The sequence below is a fragment of the Ictalurus furcatus genome, chromosome 28, assembly GCF_023375685.1.
Source record: "Ictalurus furcatus strain D&B chromosome 28, Billie_1.0, whole genome shotgun sequence".
Classification (NCBI taxonomy): domain Eukaryota; kingdom Metazoa; phylum Chordata; class Actinopteri; order Siluriformes; family Ictaluridae; genus Ictalurus; species Ictalurus furcatus.
The window spans coordinates 10,475,177-10,499,640 of NC_071282.1; the positions used below are offsets into that span (position 1 = coordinate 10,475,177).

The 24,464-nt window shown below is 38.0% G+C and overlaps 1 protein-coding gene across 1 annotated transcript; it reads right to left on the minus strand.

Moving 5' to 3' along the window:
• Positions 1 to 1,688: 1,688 nt before the first annotated feature.
• LOC128603647 (ATP-binding cassette sub-family G member 4) lies at positions 1,689 to 23,512 on the minus strand. Its single transcript, XM_053618233.1, has 14 exons — positions 23,130 to 23,512; positions 12,998 to 13,115; positions 12,490 to 12,622; positions 12,332 to 12,382; positions 11,922 to 12,067; positions 10,680 to 10,803; positions 10,142 to 10,256; positions 9,101 to 9,246; positions 8,910 to 9,008; positions 8,621 to 8,789; positions 8,428 to 8,528; positions 6,130 to 6,288; positions 5,867 to 5,985; positions 1,689 to 4,945 (listed from the first exon to the last, which is right to left on the minus strand). The coding sequence occupies exons 1-14, from the start codon at positions 23,380 to 23,382 to the stop codon at positions 4,720 to 4,722; spliced, it is 1,959 nt and encodes a 652-aa protein (XP_053474208.1). The 5' UTR covers positions 23,383 to 23,512; the 3' UTR covers positions 1,689 to 4,719.
• Between the last annotated feature and the right edge of the window lie 952 nt (positions 23,513 to 24,464).

The window sequence follows — 24,464 nt, forward strand, 5'->3', positions numbered from 1 at the left end:
GTGTAGCAAACCCCAGAAGTGAAGCTTGTAAATGCCTTTTCGTAGCTAGCTAGGAGTCTATCTATTCTTGTTTTAGGAATTTCAACTACTGTTCCTTGCAGAATGTTTTTTCTGCAAGGAAACAGGGGCAGTGGTAGCTCAGTGATTAAGATGTTAGGCTACTGCTTGGAAGGTTGTGAGTTCAAACCCCAGCACTGCCAAGCCTGCACTGTTGGGTCCTTGAGCAGGGTCCTTAACCCTCAACTGCTCAGGTATATAAATGTAAGGTGCTCTGGATAAGGGTGTATGCTAAATGCTGCCAATGTAATGTAAATGCTTTTTAGTTCTGAGCTATTCTCGAGCTAACATGAATGCACATCATGTTTAATATTAACCCACAGATTTTCAATGATGTTCAAGTCAGGGGACTGTGTGGGCCATTCCAAAAAATTCAGCTTGTATTTTTTAAGCAGTTTATAGTGGATATTTATGGGGTTTTGAGGCTTTGTCCCGATGTGGAATCAACTTATTAGCAAAGTCAGCATATCCTTTACATAAGCACTAAGGATATAACCAAATACGAATACATTCATCGGCATGAACAGAAAATGCAGTCTAAATGCATCTGCTACCTTGCAACATTTCCTCATACTGTAAGTGATAGTTGTTGCATATTGTTACGTTATCCAATGTATTTCTGTTTGCTCTATGTGCCATTTGTGTGCCTATGTCAGTGGTGGGATGGGTTTCTTTTGTCTCCTCCCCCTTTTCTAGGCCCCGCCTACTGCATGCATCACGTTCCGGCTTGCTAGTGGATGATCACGTCTTGTCCACGCCTGCTCCGGCCTTGTGCGACAGGATTGGTTGCCTGCACGTTTCCGGAAGTGTACTTGAGCCTCGTCAGTCTCTATCCCAGGGCAGATCATTGCCATTTGCTTTGTGTATAGAGACAAGTGCTTTTCGCCTGTGTATGACCCTATGCCTGATTTGACTTTGTTTATGCTCTGCCCCGTTACGATTCATGGGATACTTTTGTGTATATATTATTTTGTTAATTAACACACTAATAGTCACCTCTGTAAATAGTGCACGATTAAGAGTGGTTTGTAGGAAGTCGGCGCCATTTGCGTTGATTCTTCTTTTCTCCTGGTTTTGGGTTAGCTAGGGAGTGAGGGAAGACTGTGTATTTTTGTTTTCTTTTTCGTAGTTTAGTTAGTTTTCTTTTGGTAAAGTTAGAGGGAATTTTTGTTTATTATTTTGGCCTGGCCGGCTTCTGAAGAGTGAAACCACTGTGTATATATATTAAAGGTGCTCCGTCTGGAGAATAAAAACAAAGCAAATGTAATCTTGGTCTCGCCAACCCTTTTCTTTTTCTATTTTCTTTCTTTGTATGTTGAGGTCCGACCTAGAGTGGGTCATAACAATATTGTAATGTGTGTTTAGAAGATATTGTAGTTTTGCTCTAAAGCCAAACAAACCTTTCATACTATCCTGAATTCTTTACAAATTCATCTCTTATTTTAAATATGACCACATGTTAAGCAACCAATAGCAAACAACTTCAAATAAGCTCAATTCTTTTCGTAACATCTTTGACCTTGACAGAAATGATGGATAGTGAGAGATAAGGTTAAAAAAACTTTATTATTCACGTAATAGCTCATTTGGGAATGACATGTGACAATACAATGATTCACAGCAAACAGGTGTAAATAATATATAAATGCATTTATTGTAATAATTTGAACAGAGTCCAGTATATATAACTTGCATTTCTGATGAGACAAACATAGAATAACACAAAGATAAAGATAAAGAACTGAGAAACAAATGTGGGAAATCTTCTCTGTGCATGCTGTTTTCACACTCAGCTTTGCAAGCCATCCCAAACCAGAATGGCTCTGAAATCAAAATACAATTATTTTCCCTGATATTTCAGTGGTCAGGATCATATCTTTTTCTGACTGAAGAGCATTTTTAAGTACATTGTATACAGTTTTCATGGCATGCATACTGCATTTGCAAAAACAAAAGTGGCACTGATGAAGAACAGAAAATAAATGTGTCATTAACAATGTATTTGCCCAGACATATGATATGATTGACCCATGAGAAATTATGTCATGAAGGCATCGCTTGTTATGAACCTGTTATGGGACATAATGTGTGTATGACATTGCAGAAGTTGAAATACAATGTTTTGTCATATAGAAATGGCAGACACTCACCGGAAATTCCGTGATATATTGGAGAAGAAGATATAACACGCACCAGGCACAGAACAATACTATTGCTATTAGAGTCAGGTTCAACCCAACTCTCTATTCTACAGAGACATTAAACACTGTTTTCTGTAATCTCTTACTACATTTCCAATGAGGGACCACTTTTGCCTGTTAACACTAAAGAATAGGGAAGAGAGTAAGCTGTTAGTTGACTAGCACCCTTACAATAATGAGCACTGATTTTACAAATACCAGGTTGCTATCAGGTTGCATCATTTCCATTCAGACCTGGCCATTCTCAGTCAACACTATATGACAAAAAAAAAGGCAAACCTAATCTTGCATGTGCACTCTGGCCTTGAAGTCTTCAGGATACATTATGCAAATGTAGCCTCACACTTTTATTGCACACTGGCCCTCAGAGTCTATCCTTAAAGCTGTGTTTGAGGCAGCACCATGTAGGGATTGTACTAGGACAAGAGTAATCATCACTTTACAGTAAGTAATATGTGTTAGTTCAGCAGAACTCAGTGCTAGCAGTTATGGTGATGTTGTCTCATTCCTGTTTGTCGACTTTTGATTTTTTTTTATACCACTTGTTTCAGTATATCCAATTTACGAATGGAAATGACAGGATACTCTGATTAAAATATGGTTAAAACAAATATACAAACAACCAAAAAAAATTGAACAGTCTAGTTAGTAAAAAAAAAAGAAAAAAAAAGAAAAGCATTAAGTATATAGGTGTGGAAATAATTCATGAGTAACATGAATTCCTATATGTATTTGATTCTGAAGTCACCATGCGTGTTACATTTTCACATCCATCTCTAGCACTGCACATCATAGTCATATAAAAATAAAACTAAATACAAATTAATCTCAAATTAAAAGATCAGCATTGCACATCTACATTTGTTGTGTATATATACTCAGGTTATTATAATTACGTATATTAGCAGACATAACACATAGCATGAATCAGAGCCACGTTGTGTCCATCATCAAGTAAGACGTTTGCATTGCATTGCAGTATTGAAGAGGCTGAATAAAGTAAGCAGTTACACTTAAGTGTACAGGGAAGTGCTCATAAATAGGAATTAAGGTCCATCAAGCAGTATACAATAAGCCATAAGGTGGCCTAGACTGTCCATCCAGCATTTTGATAACACACACTCACAGTTTGGTGAGCTGACAGTAGAGCTGATGGCAGAAATGATACTGAAGTTTACATGATCTCCTGCTATGAGAGTCGGGCAAACAGTTTCACATAAAGCAGATTCAGGAATCCCAACTCCAGCAGGACACACATTTACGCATATACTGAAGAAAAGGTTGGGAATGCACTGTTTCCTCTTCCATTTCTTCTATCCAGAGAGGAAAGCTAACAGTAGCTACTCCTAAACGGACAAGATGTTTCCACTGAAATTCTGGTTTCTTTTTCCTAAATTAAGGAAAAGTTCTTTACATTGTATTCCAAATTTCCCATCCGACAATCATTTCTTTAGCATCATGTTCAGTGTAGGCAGCGGTGTCACATTTTTCTTAATAAAACAGACATCATACACAGTGTCCAGTAATCCATCAAGAAGAACTTATGGGAAAAAATTTAAAAACCACAAGATCACCCTATGTTCTTCAGTCTTGGAAATTGAAGTAAAAGATCAGAAGTCAAAAAACGTGAGAGGGCCACATGACGAACAAAACTTTTGTTATTGATTTTAGTTCATCCCATTCTAAGGTATCTCGGATGAAAAGCACTTGCTGTAGTTCCTCAGATCTATCTAATGGAGATCAATTGTCCCATGTTTTATTAGATGTACTTCAGTAGGTTAAGGTGAGATAGTGCTGCTTTACGTGTCCAAGGAAGAACATAGTTGAAATTTCTAGACCAAGGGCAATAAAGACAACTCTGCTTGCGTTTGTAATATGAAATCAGTTCCTGCATGTACGCAGTTACTCCAAAAGTACAATTTGGAAACAACAGAAAAATATTCAGGAGAATGGTGGCTGTTTGACAGGCACTTGCTCATATACTGTCTAGTACATATTTAAGCCTGTTCACATTAGGAGAGTCCACAACATACAGGGCAAGTGAGCGATTGTCAGTTGGGACAGATGCTGTTCTGTAGCTCCAGCTTCATTCACCAATCGTCATGCTTCTTATTTATAATAAGAGTTTGGTCATCATTTTATACTGTATCTAATACAAGAACTCTGCATGAATAAGACTGGAAAAACAAAAAAGTAAACATAAAAGCCACCAAGTTCCCAATTGAGCCTGTGCTGTCATACTTGATTATCTAATTGAAAGAAACTGAATCAATAAGAATAATAATTGAAAAAAATCTTAAAAGGAATATCAATGTGCAGAAAAAACAACCCATTTGCATTGAATGAAGAATTTGGTGAACATTGCACAGGTTTGCCTCCACAGCATAATTGTGATCCAAAACATAATGTCAATGTGCATGTTTGTACAAACTAAAACAAGTGTAGTAGCTGATGTCAAACCCTAACGTTCGGACTTGACTTTGTATCGCAGCACTAGATAAGTGCATAACCGAAGAATGAGGAAGAAAATCCCTAAGACTATGAAGTCCAGGTACAGCTTTGCATCTTCTACGTCCAGCAGCTGCAACACCTCCTCAGGCTTCTGGAACTTACAGACAATGCCAGGGCACTCCAAGTCCGTTCGGTTCATACCATAAATGGATAGGATCACACCCTCAAAGCCATACCTGTGGAAGCATGGGGTAAACTGCATTACCATAGCTCTGATCTCAAATTCTCCATTCTAATTGGCCAGACGGTTTTGATTCATTTTCTGTAACAGCATGGCTCAGTGTTCTGTGAGGAGATGCTGTCCCCAGTGTCAGCACTTTCTAACAGTCAGAGGTAACGGCTGTTCCTTTAAGTTTTCTGACACTGGAAAGACTTCAGAATGGAGGGCTTTGCAGATTCTCTGTAACCTGCTGCATTTTTGTCTTATTAAGAGAGGCTGATGAGGGAATGACTGTTTTAGCTGTTATAATGTAATTGAGAACAGGAATCACTCCTGGTGTACATTCCACAACAATAAATGTAGCTTTAAACAGATAAAACATATGTCATTCTTCAACACATAAAGTCTTACCAAGTTAGTGTTAGCAAGTGGCTGTGGCATAAGAGACACACTCTGAGAGGGCGGTGTGCAAAGAAGAGCAAGAGTGTAGTTCTACATTTACATTTAAGATTTATATTAATATGTGATATTTACATGTATATTTTATATTTAACATTTACACTGTAACAAGACTATTATTTGACATCAAACACGCTATCTATATGTATCAGAATGGCCTCAAATAAAGTGAGAGTGAAAAAAGTATTAAACTTTTCTGGCTCCCCGTGGCTACAAGCATGACATTTTTCCATATTAAGTTATTAATTGAAGCAAAACTGTTGGATCTGTGGCTGCAATGGTGTCGCCATTAACTTATCCTGAGGCCTATTTTAAATAATTGATTTTTCTTTTCTTTTTTTTACTCCAGACATATGGATTCAGTGTAGCTCACCAAGTCACCAGCTCTAAAAATCCTGCATGGAGCTGTGTGGATTGTACAAATTTGTCCTTCTACAGCATGAGATATTGCATTATAATTATGAAGGCTGTCACTGACCTGACATAGGAGACATAGGAGCTCCACTGTAGGTATTTTGGAATGGTGTCGAAGTTGACAAAGAAGCCAGAGAAAAGTAAGACTGGAATGGCTGTCACTGGCCCTATAAATGTGGCCACCTGCAATGAAAAATACTGAGCTCAGAAAATACTATTGAAAGACCAAGCGTGTTCATGATAAGTAGTGAAACTGGTAAGGTGTGGCTGATAAACTGGCTTGTGTATCATTATTCTTGTATATGTATCTGTGATGTATTTACACACCTGCAGAGAGGTGGAAGCAGCTCCAATGAGGAGGCCCAGAGACTGAGCCACGAGGGCAGTGGAGGTAGACAGAGCCATAAAAAGCACATATCGGAACGCTTCTGGAGGCTGCTCTGTCATCCAATAGACTATACTACAGTACAGTATGGGACATAAAATCTGGGGGGCGGGGTGTGGGGGGTAGAAGAGAGAGAGACAAGGCTGGTGAGAGGAAGAAATTTCTTTTTTGACATTGAGTAAGGAGCTATACTTAGAACCCCCTGCTGCCTGCAAGGTGCAAGTGCAATGAAAACACTAACTGTCCCTTCCCGCTCAGTTGAAACTACTACAAACGACTCGTGAGTTGCCTTTTAGGTAATGTGCAAAGAGTAGAGACGAACATTTTTTCCATCTGTAGGCAGAGCTAATTTCTGGGCTGGAAAAATGTACAACCCCAATTTTTTTTTTAAGATAAATGTTTATTTTGAAATTGATGCATGCAACACATTCCAAAAATGTTGGGACAGGGGCAATTTAGGACTAATAGTAATGTGACAAGTTGAAATAAGAAGTTGATGTGAAACAGGTGAGGCAATCGTCTAATAGTATATAAGGTGCTCCAAAAAAGGCCTAGTCCTTCAAGAGCAAGGATGGGTCGAGGCTCACCAATCTGTTAACAGATGTGTCAGCGAATAATCCAACACTTTGAGAACAACATTCCCCAAAGACAAATCGGTAGGATCTTGGGCATTTCACCTTCTACAGTGCACAATATAATTAAAATACTCATGGAATCTGGTCAAATCTTAGTGTGTAAAGGGCAAGGCTGAAAACCACTTCTGAATGCATGTGATCTCCGATCCCTCAGACGTCACGGTCTTAAAAACCATCATGAGTCTGTAATGGCTATCCTGACATGGGCTCGGGAATACTTTGGTAAATCTTTGTCAGTCAACACCATTTGCCGCTGTATCCACAGATGCAAGTTAAGGCTTTACTATGCAAAGCAGAAGCCATACATCAACACTGTCCAGAAGCACCGCTGACTTCTCTGGGCTCAGTCTCATCTGAGATGGACAGTAGCACAGTGGAATCGTGTTTTGTGGTCAGACAAGTCAACATTTCAAATAGTTTTTGGACAAAACAGCCATCATGTTCTCCGGGCCAAAGAGGAAAAGAACCATCCAAGCTGTTATCAGCGTCAGGTCCAAAAGCCAGTGTCTGTCATGGTATGGGGGTGTGTCAGTGCCCATGGCATGGGTAACTTGCACATCTGTGAGTGCACCATTAACGCAGAAAGATATGTACACATTTTGGAGCAACATATGCTGCCATCCAGAGCAGGACATTGGCAAACCACATTCTGCCCAGATTACAAGCGCATGGTTGCGTAAGCAGAGAGTGCGGGTGCTAGCATGACCTGTCTGCAGTCCTGACCTTTCTCCGATTGAGAATGTGTGGCGCATTATGAAGCACAAAATAAGGCAATGAAGGCCCAGTACAGTTGCATAGCTGAAGAAATGCATAATGGATGAATGGGGGAAATTCTGCTTGCTAAACTTAACCAACTGGTGTCTTCAGCGCCCAAATGCTTAATAAGTGTTATTAAAAGAAAAGGTGATGTTACACAGTGGTAAACAGTTGACTGTCCCAACTTTTTTGGAGTGTTTTGCAGTTATCAGATTTGAAATGAGAGGATATTTTCAAAAAATTTAATTCACAAAGTACAACATCAAATAAGGTGTTAATAATGTGTTTTCAGTATAGTACAGTACTGATGACTTTTATCGAATCAGTTATTTATCTATCATGGTGCCAAGACATGGAGTACACCCCTGACTAAGAAGAGTTTGGCCTATTGGAAGAAAAGTAATCCCCATGGCCTATGAATAGAAGCATAAACCTACTGTGACTGGGTTGAATAGAATGCTAGTTATGTATTTAACTGTAGTTCTGTGAACACTGAACAATTGCCAGGGCTCCAATGCCAAACCAGGAACTCAGCAAGAAGGTTCCAGGGACAGGTAGCCATTGATGATGGTATTCTATAGGAAACTATTTCATATGTTCACCAGGTGACTCTGTTTTAAGGTCTTAGCCTGTAAGTGTTCATGTACAAGAAGGTATCCAAGTGTTTAAATCCAGGTTACCCAGTGTTCATAGAACCACAGTTACATAAATAACTTTAGTTTTCTAAGGTGTTTTGGAAATAATGTGATTATTACAGATCTAGAAACATGTTTGAACATTATACACTCCGTCTTTCATGTGCTGATACTGTATATAGCATTGCTAGAATAAATAGTATTAATGCCATACCTGGAATGGAATGTCAGAAACGGTCTTTGCTAGGTAGTAGGCCTTTAAACTGTACCAGTAGTTCAGATGCTCCCTTATAAACACTGCCATCTCCAGAGGAACTGGGAAAATAGCACACATACTCTGTATACTCAAATTCTTTTTATTAATTGCATGTAAAATTGTAAAACAGATGCACAACAGAAGTCCTTACAAGTGAGGACAGTGGGCATTAATGCACCAAACATGAGGAAAAGCATGGAGAAGAAGAGGAATCCAGTGTTGTTGAACACTTTGCTGGCATCGTTGCCGATGTTCAGGTACAGCAGACCAATCAGAACTCCAATACACAAGTGCGACATCACCCTCAGGTGGGTCAACACCTGGACACACAGTTACAAATCCTCAAATATGTACTGTATGACGGTCACCATAATACGAATATGAATAATATGAATAATTCTGTCATGCTGTAAAACAGAGATCATTTTAAGAAGTCTTACCGTGTCTCTGCATATAGTGACGAAGCTTCTTTTGAAAAGAATGCAGAACTGTGTGAGTGTGCTGGTAGCAAAAGTATGTTTTTCAATGGGTCCTGAATCCTGTGCAAACAAAAGACAACACATGTGAGGCACATAGGTGCAGTGGACAGGTTGACATTGTAAGTTCAACAGCGAGTGTATGTGGCACTCACATTGTAGCTCTGAGATGGGCAGGACGATGTGGGATCACTCTTGTCACTAGAGTTCTTCTTGTCACCCTCTGAACACATGCCACCCTGCACTGCCTCGAAGAGCACAGGATTCAAATCCCCGTACTCTCCTGATGCCACCTCGATTACTGTAGAAAAACAGATAGAAAGCACGCAGACATTATACAGAAGATTTAGAGATTTATAGGATTCCTACTGTGTCTCCAAACCATTTAGACAGTAGAAAAAAGAAGAACATGTGATTTATGATATTACTGCACAGATACACTATATGGGCAAAAGTTTATGGACACCTGACCATCACACCCATTTTTAAACAGCCCATTCGAGATTTAATCTGCCCTTTGCTGTTATAATAACCTCCACTTGCATGGCTGTGGGGATTTGCTCATTCAGCCACAAGAGCATTAGTGAGGTCAGCCACTGATGTTGGGTGAGAAATCCTGGGAGCAGTCAGCTTTTCAATTCATCCCAATGGTGTTCAGTGAGGTTGAGGTCAACCATGTCTTCATGGACCTCACTTTATTCACAAGAGTGCTGTCATGTTGGAAAAGGTCTAGGCCTTTTAGTTCCAGTGAAGGAAAACTGTAATGCTACAGAATACAAAGACATCCTATATAATTTTGTGCTTCCAAATTTGTTTCAACAGTTTGGGCTAGACCCTATTGTGTATTTTTGCACAGAAAACTTGCTACAGTGTAATAAAGTAGTTAAATCTCTACCAAGTCAAGTCAAATTTAATTATCATTTTCACATTATTATTTGTTGAGACATACTGTACATTGAAAAGCTTATGGCGTACATGTAACAGAATATACAAAACACACACACACGTGCAAGAGCTTAAACATATCAAAATACAGTATACAATATATGTAAGTAGGGAGAGAGAGAGAGAAAATATTACACTGTGCTAAGGCAATGAAAAAGTATGCAAAGTAACTCAATGACACTGGAACTGGAAATGAACTGACATACAGGCTGTTTGGGAACCACACACACACACACACATACTGTACATACTGAAGTCAGCAGGATTATGGTAAGTAGGACAGTGGAGACCAAGGTTCTTCAGATAGGGGATGAGGTATGGGACTGTGCCCTTATATATGCACTGCCCCTGACTCAGAATATACAGCTGTAACACAGAGCACAGAGTGGATTGCAGATTAGACACTACTGCTATTTGATAAAAATTACATACAATTACATAAAACTAGCACATAATAGTTTATTTGTCATTTTATGTAGTATTCTGTGGCACGTATCTGCATTTCTAATTAGCAATTAACTAATCACTAGTGCTATAGCACTGAGTAAGAACTACTAACCAATCACTGAGACAAATACCACAGCCGAGGTGTGAACTGAGGTGTGACGACTAGCTAGAGTTTGCAATATTGTATTTAAATAAAAATAAAAAAATTTAAGCTGCTATGAACATGACTGGTTCTTTAATGACTTGCCTTTTGTTTATCTTATGAATACCTGCTGGTTATTAAGTTAGGATGATTAAGTTGAACTTTTTGTTAGTTTTTAAGTTTTCAGTACTGTCTGATACCTTGTCAAACATCTCAAAGAGTTTAGCACTGGGCTGGTGGATGGTACAGATGATGGTTCTTCCACCCAGCGCAAGAGACCTCATTAGAGAAACCACCTGGTAACAGGATGAACTGTCTAGACCACTAGTGCACGCGCACACACACACACACACACACACACACACACACAAAGAGTTTTAAAATATACAGCTGGTTTCAGAACATCATGCATTCTTTAGATTCAATACTATTTTATGTACACTTACTGGCCACTTTTATTAGGAATGCCTGTACATTTGCTCATTTATACAATCCATGACCCATTTACTTGAGTAACTTTAAAATAATAATAATAATAATAATAATAATAATAATAATAATAATAATATTAATAAATAATTTAAAAAAAAAAAAGAGTACTTTTAAGAGTAGGTTTAACTGGCCATACTTATAGTCTTACTCAAGTTTATTTTTAATCACAGAAATGTACTTTTAATTGGCTAAATTCCTACATTACTGTTAAATATTAAAGAATATATGTAGTTTTAATAATTAGTTTATATGACGTATAGTTAGGTCACGAGTCTCTTGATATGCTGCAGTGGTCTGAATGTGGATGCAACCACCATTCACTTTTTAGTGGCTCAGTCCTGGAGAGTGGGAAGAATATTGACATTTTCTTTTCAGATATACTGAGCAATGAGAACTATTTTTCACTATTAAAACTTTTATGTGTTATGTGAAAATTTCAAGAGCCCCCCTACATCTTGTTTTGACATCCTTCGGGGGGCGGGGACATGTTTATATCATATAATCAGAACAGACAGACAGACTTTCAAGGAGAGGTGTGATTTTCCCTTCATTATAATCAGATCCGAAGTAACTTGTAACTTGAGTAGTTTTCTCATTGCATACTTTATTACTCTTACTCAAGTAATTATTAACGTTACTTTTACAGTTACTTGAGTAATTCTTTTTATAAGTAGTTTTACTTGTAAAATGTTTGGCTACTCTACCCACCTGTGTGAACAACCATGCTGTGGTCAAAGTCATTGAGATGACTTGGATTTTTTTCCCCCCATACTGTTTCATGTAAGCATAGACTCTTGATATGTATCTGCATGATTTTATGCATTGCACTACCACATGACTGTCGGATTGGATAATTGCATGAATTAGCAGCAGTACAGGAGTTCCTAATAAAGTAGTTGGTGAGACAACTATATGTATATGGATATATACACATAAAAGTGGTAAAGCACCTGGTTGGCTCATCGAAGAACATGACAGGGGGGTTATTGACCAGCTCCAGTGCAATAGCCAATCGTTTACGCTGACCTCCGGAGAGAGCTTGTGTACGAGTCTGTGCACTCTCCTGCAGGCCTAGAGCAGTGAGGATCTCATTCACCTGCCACAAATGTGCACAAGGTCAAATGAAATGTTTTAGTAAATTCAATGTCTTAATAAGAAAATTTTACAATTCTAGGAAGTTTGCAACACATACACATAAAAATGTAATAAAACATGTTATTTGTTTGTACTAGTTTGTTATTGTAAGTTATTATAACAGATATAATTCAATGTCATTTCTATGTATTCCCCAGTCATTTTTGGCAACTTCACAGACGTGAGATCGGGTGGTATAAGCTAAAACCACAGCTGTTTCACTCACCAGTTCCTTCTTCACTTCCATGTTCTCATTTAGCTTAAGGTTGGCTGAAACCTGCAAGAGAGCGTGCACATCACTGAGAGAGAATGTGAAAAGTGGAACAGAGGAGACTGAGTGTAGTGTGCAATAAGTAAATGTTTTTACTGGACTGAAAGTCTTACCATCATAGCCTCCCGTGTGGTGAGGTGCGGCAGCAGCATGTCATCCTGCATAATGTAACAGGACATCTTCCTGAAGGTGCGGAGGTCACGCGGTCGCCCATTTACCAGGATCTGACCCTCCATGCCAGTCTCCCTAAAAGAGAGAGAGAGAGAGAGAGAGAGAGAGAGAGAGAATACAACATACAAAAGAAAGACAGAAGAAAAAGGTAAAAAGGAAAAGGTGTTCATAGAGGAAGAAAGGAGAAAAGGAAAGGTAAACACATTACATATTGAAAGACCAGCTGCATTGGACTGATTATTATTAAGCAGCTATGAGGGCAACTGGAATAAAGTGTACAGGTGCAAGAACCACTGGGAAATATAGCATTGAATAGATGTATTATAAAAATGTGTTACATTTTTAATGAAAATGGATGATGTACTATGAAAGCAAATAAAAAGACAGAACATTTGTTCTGGCAGAAGAATGAATATTTATCTCCTCTCTTCAACACTTTCTCTCACTCACCTGTACCCAGCAAGAATATTCATGAGGGTCGACTTGCCGGCCCCAGAAGGCCCCATAATCCCGATGAGCTCTCGGCTGCAAAACCTCCCTGACAAACATTTCAGGAGAGCCTTACATCCTGCACATATCAGATACATAACAGTTTAGGTCATTGTGCTCCACCAGTACCATTTTTCATATTCTGTTAGAATGAAAAATTATACTATACATCTCTATTCATTCATATGAGAAAAATATATTTGAAGTGTATATTCCCATTGATATTTAAATTTTTTTAGTACACTTGAGTGACTACAAACAGGAAATTGTTCAAGCATGATTTCCTGTTTCACAGGGGTATAAATATGAGGTAACACATAGGACAAATTCCTTTAGTCATTCATAACAATAGGTAAGACAAAGGGATATAGCTGTGATGTTTGGCAAAAGCTTGTTGAGCTTCACAAAATGAGGACCCTTATTTTTGTAAGCAGATAGGTGTCTTGGTGATTCTGAGTCCCTCGCTCCCCTGGCATTTCTGATTCCCACTTCCGTTCAGGTACGTTCAGGTACGTTCAGGCTTTGTCATGGCATAATGAGGTGAACACCTCAAGGCTAATTTGTTTGTTTTTATAGTCTTAGAGCGGTGCTGGTGGTGCGTGCATTGTGGCGAATTGGCACCGGAGATCACGTAAAGTGATCACAATATTTAGCTGGTGGCTGAATGATATGTGTATGTATGTCGAGCCGAGGTACCTGTGAGTAATTATACAACTTCGCGTCTGGTGTTTGTTCAATCTAATGGTAAGTGCACCTCTCCCTTTTTCACACTGGGACTTGGTAGATTTAGGTTGACGCTCTGATCTTTGTGTTTAGGTGAGAGTGGGAAGTTGAGTTAAGTCTTCTCTAAGACAAACCCCTAGCCGAAGACGCTACATGTGACGCCGCTGCTGTTTTGCTTAGTGGGTTGTTTTGCTTCAGCAATTGTTTTGCTTTACCTGGTTTTGTTTAATGGTCATTTCTCCGTTTGATTTATTGTTTTGCTTTATGTACTGTTTTGCTTCATGGTTTTATGTATTTTGTTTTTACTTTAGTTTTGGATGTATGTCTGGTTTGTTTTGTAACCACATATAGTAAGAGTGAGTAATCTGAGAGTGGTAAAATGAGTGTTTTCTAGCCTCAAACCTGTTTCAGTTTGTTCCACCTAACCACTTTACTAGTGAGAGGGTGTGTGTTGAGCCTTACGGTCTCCATGCTATAGTGGCCATAATTGTCATTTGTACTGTTTACCATAATTCTGGTTCTGCTTGGTGTTGTCAACTGCCTCTATTTCGTGTGGTGGTGTCAGTGGGCCTGGGTGTTATAGCTACCATACCACAGTGTCTGTAATATTTGTCTTTCTGTGTTTTGTTGTTTAGTGTCTGTGTAACTTTGGGTTAACTGGTGTCTTCTTTCTCTCCAGGAGCTAGTGAGTCTTGGTGGGACAGGGGAGGCTAGCTGCCTTTATTCGGTGGTGTGTGCTTCACAGCATGCTCAGTTTGCCAACACAACAACTTCCTTATGGTGTAGGTAGTGTGTGATGATTTTGGTGTGACTTGCAGTGGGTTTGGATGACCTCCCGAGCTGTAGCTGGCCTGCCTTGTCCCTGCCAAGCCTGGGCCTGGAGAAGTTCTTAGTTTTAAAATACTTACTGTGCTTCCGGGGAAAGTGATTTTATATTTTCATGTCAAGTTTTAAATGATTAAATGTCATCATAAAATACAATTTTTATATTCGTACTCGTGTCTCACTCATGTTCCTTGCCCCGATTGGTGAAACTTATCTGTGTGCCTTTTATTTGGGAGTATTTCCCTGGTTCTCCCCCAGGGTGGCGTAGTTGGATTTACTGAATTTGGGATCAACGTCTCCCTCCACTTGAGAATTGCCACACATGGTTGTTGGTGCCAACAACCATGAATGTTTAGAGGAGAATGGCCAGTCTTCCAACTGCCAGGAAGCCCAAGGTAACTCAAAAAACCTCTCTTTACAACCACGATGAACAAAAAAAGCATCTTTGAATGCACATGTCAAACATTGAGGCACATGGCCTACAACAGCAGAAGACCACATCACATGAATGAGGAGGGGTACAGCTGTTCCTATTACAGTGAATAGTGAGGGGGGAAAAATGCTACTTTTAAAAGAATATCTTATGAATGATTTGTTTTAGAGGAATGATGGTTACTCCAAATGTGTGAGCGGAAAATTGGAAGTACCATATGTAATTTAAAGGGGTTTTTTGTCCACTCTCCTAAAGGGTGCCAATAATTCTGGATTGGACTTTAAGAGTAAGTTTAAAATATGTCATAATAAATATGAGCAAATCATACTGCCAAAAGCACCCTTTTTCTTAATTAGACTGTTCACGTGTCTCTCCATCTCCATGTTGTAATGCATTCTGAAAGAGCCAGACAGGTGGGCAGGGGTGAGACAGAGAGTGAATGAGAGAGGAACCTGGGCACAAATCCATTGCATAGCCTTATAACTATCAGTGACGTGTGTGGCATGCCAATGAATCAGCCGTACGATGTGTGTGTTGCATACTGATCACCCAACAAATACATTCAGTGTCCTGTGCTGTGATGCAGCTGATAAATGTAAATTACGGCCTAATTTAGGCTCTGGTTCATGCTGATGTCATTATGCACCGTCAATCTGACATCCTGCTGATATCATTAACAAAATCATTCTCTTTGATGTTTTCCTTGGTGTACTGCTATGTTTTTTCCTTCTCTTTCTTGCTCTCTATCTTAATTTTTGTTTTCTCCTTACGTTTCATTAGAAAATCTAAAGTCCGGCCAGACGTTTCAGTTCTGCACATCAGCAGGGATCGAAGATGCAAACATGGCATCTGACTTGAAACAGACGCTCTAGTCCAGAACAAAAGCTCATATCACACTGTCATGCTTTCAGTGTTGTATTACTCATCTAGGATCAGGTAGATCCCTGTGGGAAATTAAGGAAATACACCCTTGTGGTGATAAAAAAGTAAGCCACCAGTTTGATTTTAAAATAAATGAAGCGCTTGATGCACATACAAAATATTGATGCAAGGTCTGTAAGGCTTAATCTGTCATATCCTAAATTGAGAAGTACCTAAATCCTAAATTGATAGTATCTGTCTCATCCTTTAACCCTGATCAAATGAATCAACCTTTGATTAAAAACCAGCTGCATAAGCTAAAGACCTAAACACAAAGAAAGAAACAATATCACACTCTCTAGCAGTGATTTAATCTGCTCGCAAGAAGATCTTAGGATCATTTTCTCATCATTCAATAAGTGAATAATTAGATACAGCTATTAAGTGTAACAATCCCAATGAATTTTTAAATGGGGGAACTGATGTCATTGAATTGAGTTGAATACTTGAGTACAAGCAGCTGCTGAATAATTCGACAGTTCCATGATTGCATAGGTCTATGTGTTACACATCAGCGGCAGCTCTGTGTACGTGTGCGTGTGTGTGTGTGATTGAATGAGTAAGTGAGTGTGAGATATTCTGTAGATCCAATGTTAATGATGCATGGTCATGATTCAACAATTTGCCATTACAATTTGGGGTTGAACAATTAATCCTAATTTCACCATGATCATGATTTTGGGTTTTCTTAAACTTATTTCCTAAACCTAATTGACTGTGATAATGGTTAAGTCACTGTAGTGCATTAAATCACAAAACTCTCCATTTATAGTATGCTTTATCTATCTTTACAGTTGCATACTGGTCCATCCAAAACTATTGGAACTGCCAGGCCAGTTCATTTGTTTGTGCTGTACATCAAAGGCATTCGGTTTGAGATCAAAAGATGTATATGAGACAAGGGTTTAGGATTTCAGCTTTTATTTCCTGGTATTTACATCTAGATGTGTTAATCAACATACAAAATAGAACCTGCCAATTATTAGGCAAGCAAAAGTATAGGAACAGATATGTCAGAGTAAATTAAAGCAAATAACACTTTATATTTGGTTTTAGATTCATTGCGTGCAATAACTGTATTAAGCCTGTGAAAGGTTTCTTTTTTTGTGATGTTTCTTTTTTTCTCCTTATCTCCTCTTCAGAAGATGAAATGCTGCTCAATTGGGTTAAGGTCTGGCGATTTACTTGGCCAGTGTAAAACCTTCCAATTTTTTGCCCTGATAAAGTCCTTTGTTGAGTTGGCAGTGTGTTTTGTATCATTGTCATGCTGCATGATAAATTTTCTCCCGATCAATTTGGATGCATTTCTCTGTAAATTGGCAGACAAAATGTTCCTGTAAACTTCTGAAATAATTCTGCTGCTACCACCATGAGATACATCATCAATAAAGATTAGTGAGCCTGTTCCAGAAGCAGCCATGCAAGCCCAAGCTGTGAGACTACCTCCACTGTGGTTCACAGATGAGCTTGTATGTTTTGGATCATGAGCAGATCCTTTCTTTCTCCACACTTTCACCTTTCCATCACTTTTTAGAGGTTAACTTTGGTTCCAGAACTTTTGTGGCTCATTTCTGTATTTCTTTGCGAATTCTAATCCGGCTTTCTGATTCTTCCTGCTGATGAGTGGTTTGCATCTTGTGGTATGTCCTCTATATTTCTACTCTCAAAGTCTTCTTCAAACAGTCGATTGTGATACCAACACCCCTGCCCTGTAGAAATTGTTGGTGATGTCACTGACTGTTGTTTTTGGGTTCTTCTTCATAGCTCTCATAATATTTCTGTCATTAGCTGTTGTTGTTTTCCTTTGCCGACACATTCAGTGTCTGTCGCTCAGTACATCAGTGGTTGCTTTCTTTTTCAGGGCATTCCAAATTGTTGTATTGGCTATGCCCAATGTTTGTGCAATGCCTTTGCTTGATATTCCCTCTTTTCTCTTTTCTCAGCTTCAAAAATGGCTTGCTTTTTCACCATAGACAGCTCTCCATTCTTCATGTTAGCTTATCCTTTCTAACAACACATGCAGTCTTCAGAAGTGAAACTGAAGGCTAAAACCAAGAGTAGATGTTCAGTGCCAATTATTGTTTAATCAGTCAATCTAACAGGACACACTTGGGTAACAAGAAACACCTGTCAATCACATGTTCTAATATTTTCGCTCGCCTACAAATTGGGTGGTCTGATACCAAATGCGCTATGTTCTATGTCTTTTAACACATCTACATCTAAATACAAGGAAATAAAAGCTGAAATTCTAAACGTTCTTCTCGTATTCATCTTTTGATCTCAAACCCAAATGTGTTCAGTCTACAGCAAAAAACAAATGAATTGACCTTGCAGTTCCAGTAGTTTTGGAGGGGACTGTGCAAAATAATAAAATGATAATGAAACATTTTTCTTCCCAAACTGACAAAATAATTATGATTTTTTATTTATTTTTTTTTAATATTGAGAAAAATGGTATGTGGTAGCAGATAGCAAGCAAGAGAAAAGCAATGTTAAAGGGAAATGGAAAGATGGGAGGAAGTAGAAAGCAAATAAAATACATGAGACATGGGGGGGGGGGTCAATCAATGAGGAAGGGAGGTAAAGTTATAAAAACAACAACAACAAATATAATGACACAGCATGACATTTACAATGGGATGTTAAAGGAAGGAACAAGAGCAGCCGTATACTTGTCAACTCATTCTGTCTCATATATCTTCCATTCTCTTCTTTCTATAATACTATACTACATACTACAGCGAATTCCTCAATTACAAATAGCTCAGGAAATCAGGTCGAATACAAGTCCTTCCAGATGAAATCATCTTCAAGTGTAACACATGCAGTTATTCTCAATATTATATTCACAATATGATTTAAGGAGGCGGCTCTTGAACTGTTCCCAAAACTGCTTTTTTTGGAACATGGGTCAAGAAGAAAATTTATCAGTCAGTCAGAAATGGCAGCTGACTGTGTGTGTGTGTGTGTGTGTGTGTGTGTGTGTGTGTGTGTGTGTGTGTGTGTGTGTGTGTGTGTGTGCTAAATCCTGTGGTTTTATCTGAAGAGCCAATACGTTGCCTGTCAGGAAAACATACCGGCGCAATGATCCTTTCTAATAGGTGTCTAATAGCACAATAAATCAAAGCCTTCAGTATATTTTGTCAGCAATTTGAGTCAAAGACTCCATGACTCAGCCAAAGAGAGCCATCTGAGGCCATTAATAAACAGAAATACAGAACAAATACACAAATACTGAGTGAAATAAAAGGAACAAAATATTATGAAAAGGAGAACTGTTGCTGTAAACAGTAGTCGTCAGGTACACGTAAACATGAGTCACTTTTTTATATGTAAATGTCAGAGATGGGGAAAATTATTTCTCTTTGGTTGCTTAACAATTCTCACAGCAAATGTACTTCTCATCAGTTAAAGAATGGCACGTCATACTTATTATTGTTTTTCTCTCATGTTCGTTATTCATTTATTACTGGTCATAGATCAAGTGGAGCATCAGCCTTACTCGTCCATGTGAAGGAGTTGTTAACACAAAAGTGATAACATTAGAACAAGAGCATTAATATAAACCTGTGACCGGAAGCACCGCTGCCACTACTGTCAGAGTTGCTGTAAGAGAAAGTTAATCAACCAATCAGATTCAATAATTCAACTGTGATATAAAGTTAATATTGGTTAACTGAATATTAACGGTCCTATATTTTTATGTCGCCTCAAGCAGAAGATCCTACACTACACCTTTGTACTGAACAAAGACATCATATTAATGTTAATGGTAACACTTTACAATAACAGTACATGAATAACCATGCACTAATACCTGAATTAATTCATACTTAAATATGAATTAATAAGAAGTTAAATCAGTTTCTTTAAGTCAAATACACTTAAATATGACACAAATTTTACTCAAATTTTTTTTTATTTAAGTGTATTTGGCTTAAAGAACTTGATTTATCAACTTAAAAATTTTGAGGTAATTAGTTTCCTCAAATTTTTAGAGTTAAATGAACTTATCCGGTTTTACAGTGTAGTACTACAATGGGATTTGAAGAGAAATGGATGGAGAATGAAGCAAAACGGGTTGAGATGAAGTGACTGGTGTTTATTATTAGTGTGCTTTTCTACATTCGATAAGAAGGATCAATGTAAATTATGAAAGTAATCCAGTGCCGTCCAATCATATTTGTGTGCACAGCTGTGCATGGCAAAAAACAATTTGAAGTTATGCACGTTTTATTCATATTCTTTCTTATAGAGCAGGTTTGATTGAGTTTACCCCTACATGTTAATTAATACATTAACTAACAAACATGTCCATTAAGGTGGTCGTTATTCACGCATGAATTCATAAGACTCACATCGAAGAGGTTAGCTCTACATTAGTTTGTGATAACTACATGCCTTAACTCATCATTAGTTCATATTTAAGTACGAATTAATTCAGGTATTAGTGCATGATTATTCATATTATTCATGAAGTCATAAAGTGTTACCATGTGAATGTTTCAGATTCATTTTCATTTATTTACCCACATTAATGTTTTCTTTTCATTTAACGTTTAGCTTGATTTTATACTTCTGAGGTGTAAAAATTGCCATCTTCAACGCATCCTCATGCAGTAATAAACTGATTTCTATTACCTGCATATACTCACAACATATGATTTGAGATTTAAGCATAGGAAAAAGTGACTTATAGTGTGTAATAACTTCTATGCTACAATTAGTGTGTGTGTATATATGTATGTGTGTGTGTGTGTGTGTGTGTGTATATATATATATATATATATATATATATAAATATATATATATAAATATATATATATATATATATATATATATATATATATATATATATATATATAAAATTTTATTTTTTTCTATCAAATGTAAAGTATGCCAAAAAATGACACATTTATTCAACACTTTTCAGCATTTTCAAGGTCAAGAGTAGAACATTACTATGAACATAAACAGTTAAACTTAAAAATATTCATTTTCTTTGAATATATTATGAGAATGTAAACGATGACATTTACTCTGGCAGCTTTAATGGAACTTCATTAAAGCCTAGTTTTACGTAATGAAAAAAGGTAACATTTGATAGATATTAAACATTGAGATGCATCAAGGTGCACAACGGACGGATCTAATCAAATCGGATCATAAGGTTTATAATAAGTGTGTATCATTGTTATTCACACTGTTCTGTGTGTGTGTGTGTGTGTATGTGTGTAAGTGTATGGATACATGGATATCATTTCACCCCCCGCCCACAGGAGAGCTGAAGTGTGTGTCAGCATTATGTGTCTCGCCAGCCTCTGCATACTGCTAACGGGCCATAGACAAGCATGTTACTGCTATTAGTTTCACTGTATGATTAAATTCAAGCACTAATAAGGTCATTCTATCGATGTGTCCCTGTCAGAAAAAATAAGAGTGTCACTGTATGAGCACACAGTGCTTTAGTGTTTTAATACACTGTGTGTGTGTGTAAAACAAGTAACTGGCTAATGGACCAGTTTTAATCCAGAGGGTTAGTTAAGCACAACAGACAGCTCAGCAGTGTGTTGGTGTACAGAAGTGAATTATTGTCTAAACGTTGCTGAGTATAGCACTACACAACCCCTTAGGCAGCGAGAACACATGGTGAAGAGTGTGTGAAAACATAAAACGCTGTACGTGTAGATGTAAGTGTTTGAATACAGTTCCTTATAATATGTGTTAAAGCTACAGCACAAAAGAGTAAGAGAAAATGTGGAAGTGACAAAGAATAATGAGCAGGGAGATGCCCGATAAATCATCAGTATCGATCCCAATAGTGAGGAAGAAAATGAAAACATTTCTGCTATGTGTCACTTTGAGGAAATTCTGTTTAACCACCCACTTCTAGCCAACTCATCACAGGGCAAAACAGCACACCCACTCACGCATCCGTTCACACACTACGGACAATTTGGGAACGCCAGTCAGCCTACAGCGCAGGTCTTTGGACTGGGGGAGAAAACCGGAGTACTTGGAGGAAAAACCTGAAGCACAGGGAGAACATGCAAACTCACATGTGCGCACATGGTGGAGGTGGGATTTCAACCCTCATCCCCGGAGGTGCGAGACAAACATGCTAAGCCACTAAAAATCATGCATTTATGGGGGATGTGAAGGATTTAAGGAAATGTAGGTATTTCATTCTGCTTTAAAAATCACCTGTTTTTTTTTTTGTTTGTTTGTTTTTTTTAAAGAAAAATAAAGCATTTAACCAGTGTTAACTAATGTGAGTAAACTGAATCATTTAATTAATACTAACTGGCATTAATTTGGTGATTAATTTAGGAAGCTAGCTAACTGTAATTTGAATTCACTTCCCTCATGAAATTTTTACAATTTAACTATTGGATATTACCCAATTATTGGTGGAAAATGAATGGCATGCTAACCAATCTACCTAATATCCCAGCAGTTATTTGGAGCAGGATACTTTTGGAGAAGTATTTAAGTACTTTATCAAAATGACAAAATTCAGTTTTTAGATTGACAGCTTTTACATTTTTGACCAGTATGATGGTTCTTTCAAAAGTAAGCTTTTGTGTTCTTGTTGTTGATCCTATTGCATTTATCCTGGGATGTGTAATACTAACAGCGTATCTGTTTGAAGAATCCTCATCACCACACCATTATGCCACACCTTTATAATCAATATATCTATTCAACTAATGTTGTAGACAAAAAGTGAAATCATTCAATCATACAATTTCACCGGATCTTAAGTGTTTCACAGAATTCAACTAAATCCAAACACTAAATATGAAATCAAGGAATGTTGCTTCAAAAACAAAACAAGATCACATAAAACATCCATCCATTCGTCCATCCATTTTCTATACCGCTTATCCTTCAGGGTCGTGGTGAACCTGGAGCCTATCCCAGGGAGCACTAGGCACAAGGCGGGGTACACCCTGGACAGGGTGCCAGTCCATCGCAGGCCACAATCACATACACATTCACACACCACAGAGAATTTGGACATGCCAATCAGCCTACCATGCATGTCTTTGGACTGGGGGAGGAAACCAGAGTACCCGGAGGAAACCCCCACAGCACAGGGAGAACTCCACATTCAAACTCACACAAAAACTTTAATTATATACACGGTAAAATTCCTAACTGTGTTCAGAACTATAGGCTCAGTACCTCTCCTCTTCCAGCAGGGACCCTCATGAATAGTGTAGGAAAGCTCGGTGAACTCCAGGTCTACAGCCGAGCGCCGGGGCAGGTGTGAAAACCTCTGCGCCTCTGTGATATGGTTCTCCACTTTCTTCAGGTGGGTCAACATGGCTGCATCCGGAGGGGCTCCTTCCGTCCGCTTGGTCACTTCCATGGGAATGGAGACCGACCCTGGCTCTGAGGGCTTTTCAGCCATACCAGCAACCTGTAACATAGGCATACTGTAAGAACGTGTTGACAAGATCACATTGTTACATGGAACTCCTGTATTTATACCATTTCTCACTTCCTGATTTTCTTCCTGAATACAGTGGTTTTCATAAGTAGTCACCTCCTTGACCTTTTATATGTTTTGACCTGAAATGAATTTAACTAGGATTATATGTCATTAATCTAGACAAAATACCCCAAAATACCGAAGAAGGGGAGATCAATATAGTTTGCAAAACTAATTATGTGACTTCTGATCACAAATGGTTGTACCAGAACTCCTTTTGTGGGGTTTTCAAGAGGAGAATACTTGTGCAATGAGAACATTTTATTTATTTATTTATTTATTTATTTATTTATTTTCAATGTAGAAATATGTTACAAATAAGAGGAGTGCATGTTTATGCAAGCCACTTTAAAACATTGCCTATGTTCTTTGCAAGTCCTCATATTATAATCAGCAATTAATTAGGATTGCCTGTGTTCCCAGGTTCCCATATTATATATTCACAGTTCCTTTTTTCCTAGTTCATTGTTTTCTAGTTCCCAGCTTTTTGTTTATCTAGTTCCCAGTTTCAACTACAATATATGGAACAGAGATCATATGATAACACCCAACCCCCTCTGGGTCAAAGTTTTGATTATATATATATATATATATATATATATATATATATATATATATAGAGAGAGAGAGAGAGAGAGAGAGAGAGAGAGAGAGAGAGACTATGTTAAAGGATAATATCTGAACATGATGATTTGGAGAATGTGTGATGGCAATATCATATATAATATAAATATATTGCACTGAAGTAGAAACAAAAAAGACAAAGAGGTGCATAATGCATAATGAGTTCTTCGGCACTTACAGTTCCACAGCTGTGAAGTCATGAAGAATCAAAGAAGAAAAAATGATAAACGAGGAGTCTAATGAGAGCTGGAATTTTTCATTATATGTGATGAACCACAACTCTGAGGTGTTTGAATGAAACACCTAAACACAATTCAATTACCAGCACAATTCTTCTAAACAAATGCTCCCCATCCTGAAAGAATATTTTTCCTTATTGATCTTAGATTTTAATAAATCCA

Bases quoted from the DNA above. Each gene is read 5' to 3' on its own strand.
- LOC128603647 (XM_053618233.1), bottom strand. From the start codon at position 23,382: ATGCCTATGTTACAGGTTGCTGGTATGGCTGAAAAGCCCTCAGAGCCA. The intron at 13,116-23,129 runs GTACTGAGCCTA...TGATATGTGCAG, and splicing joins TCCCTGCTGGAAGAGGAGAG to GATGTAAGGCTCTCCTGAAA. The intron at 6,289-8,427 runs GTATGGCATTAA...CCCGCCCCCCAG, and splicing joins TTTCTGACATTCCATTCCAG to ATTTTATGTCCCATACTGTA.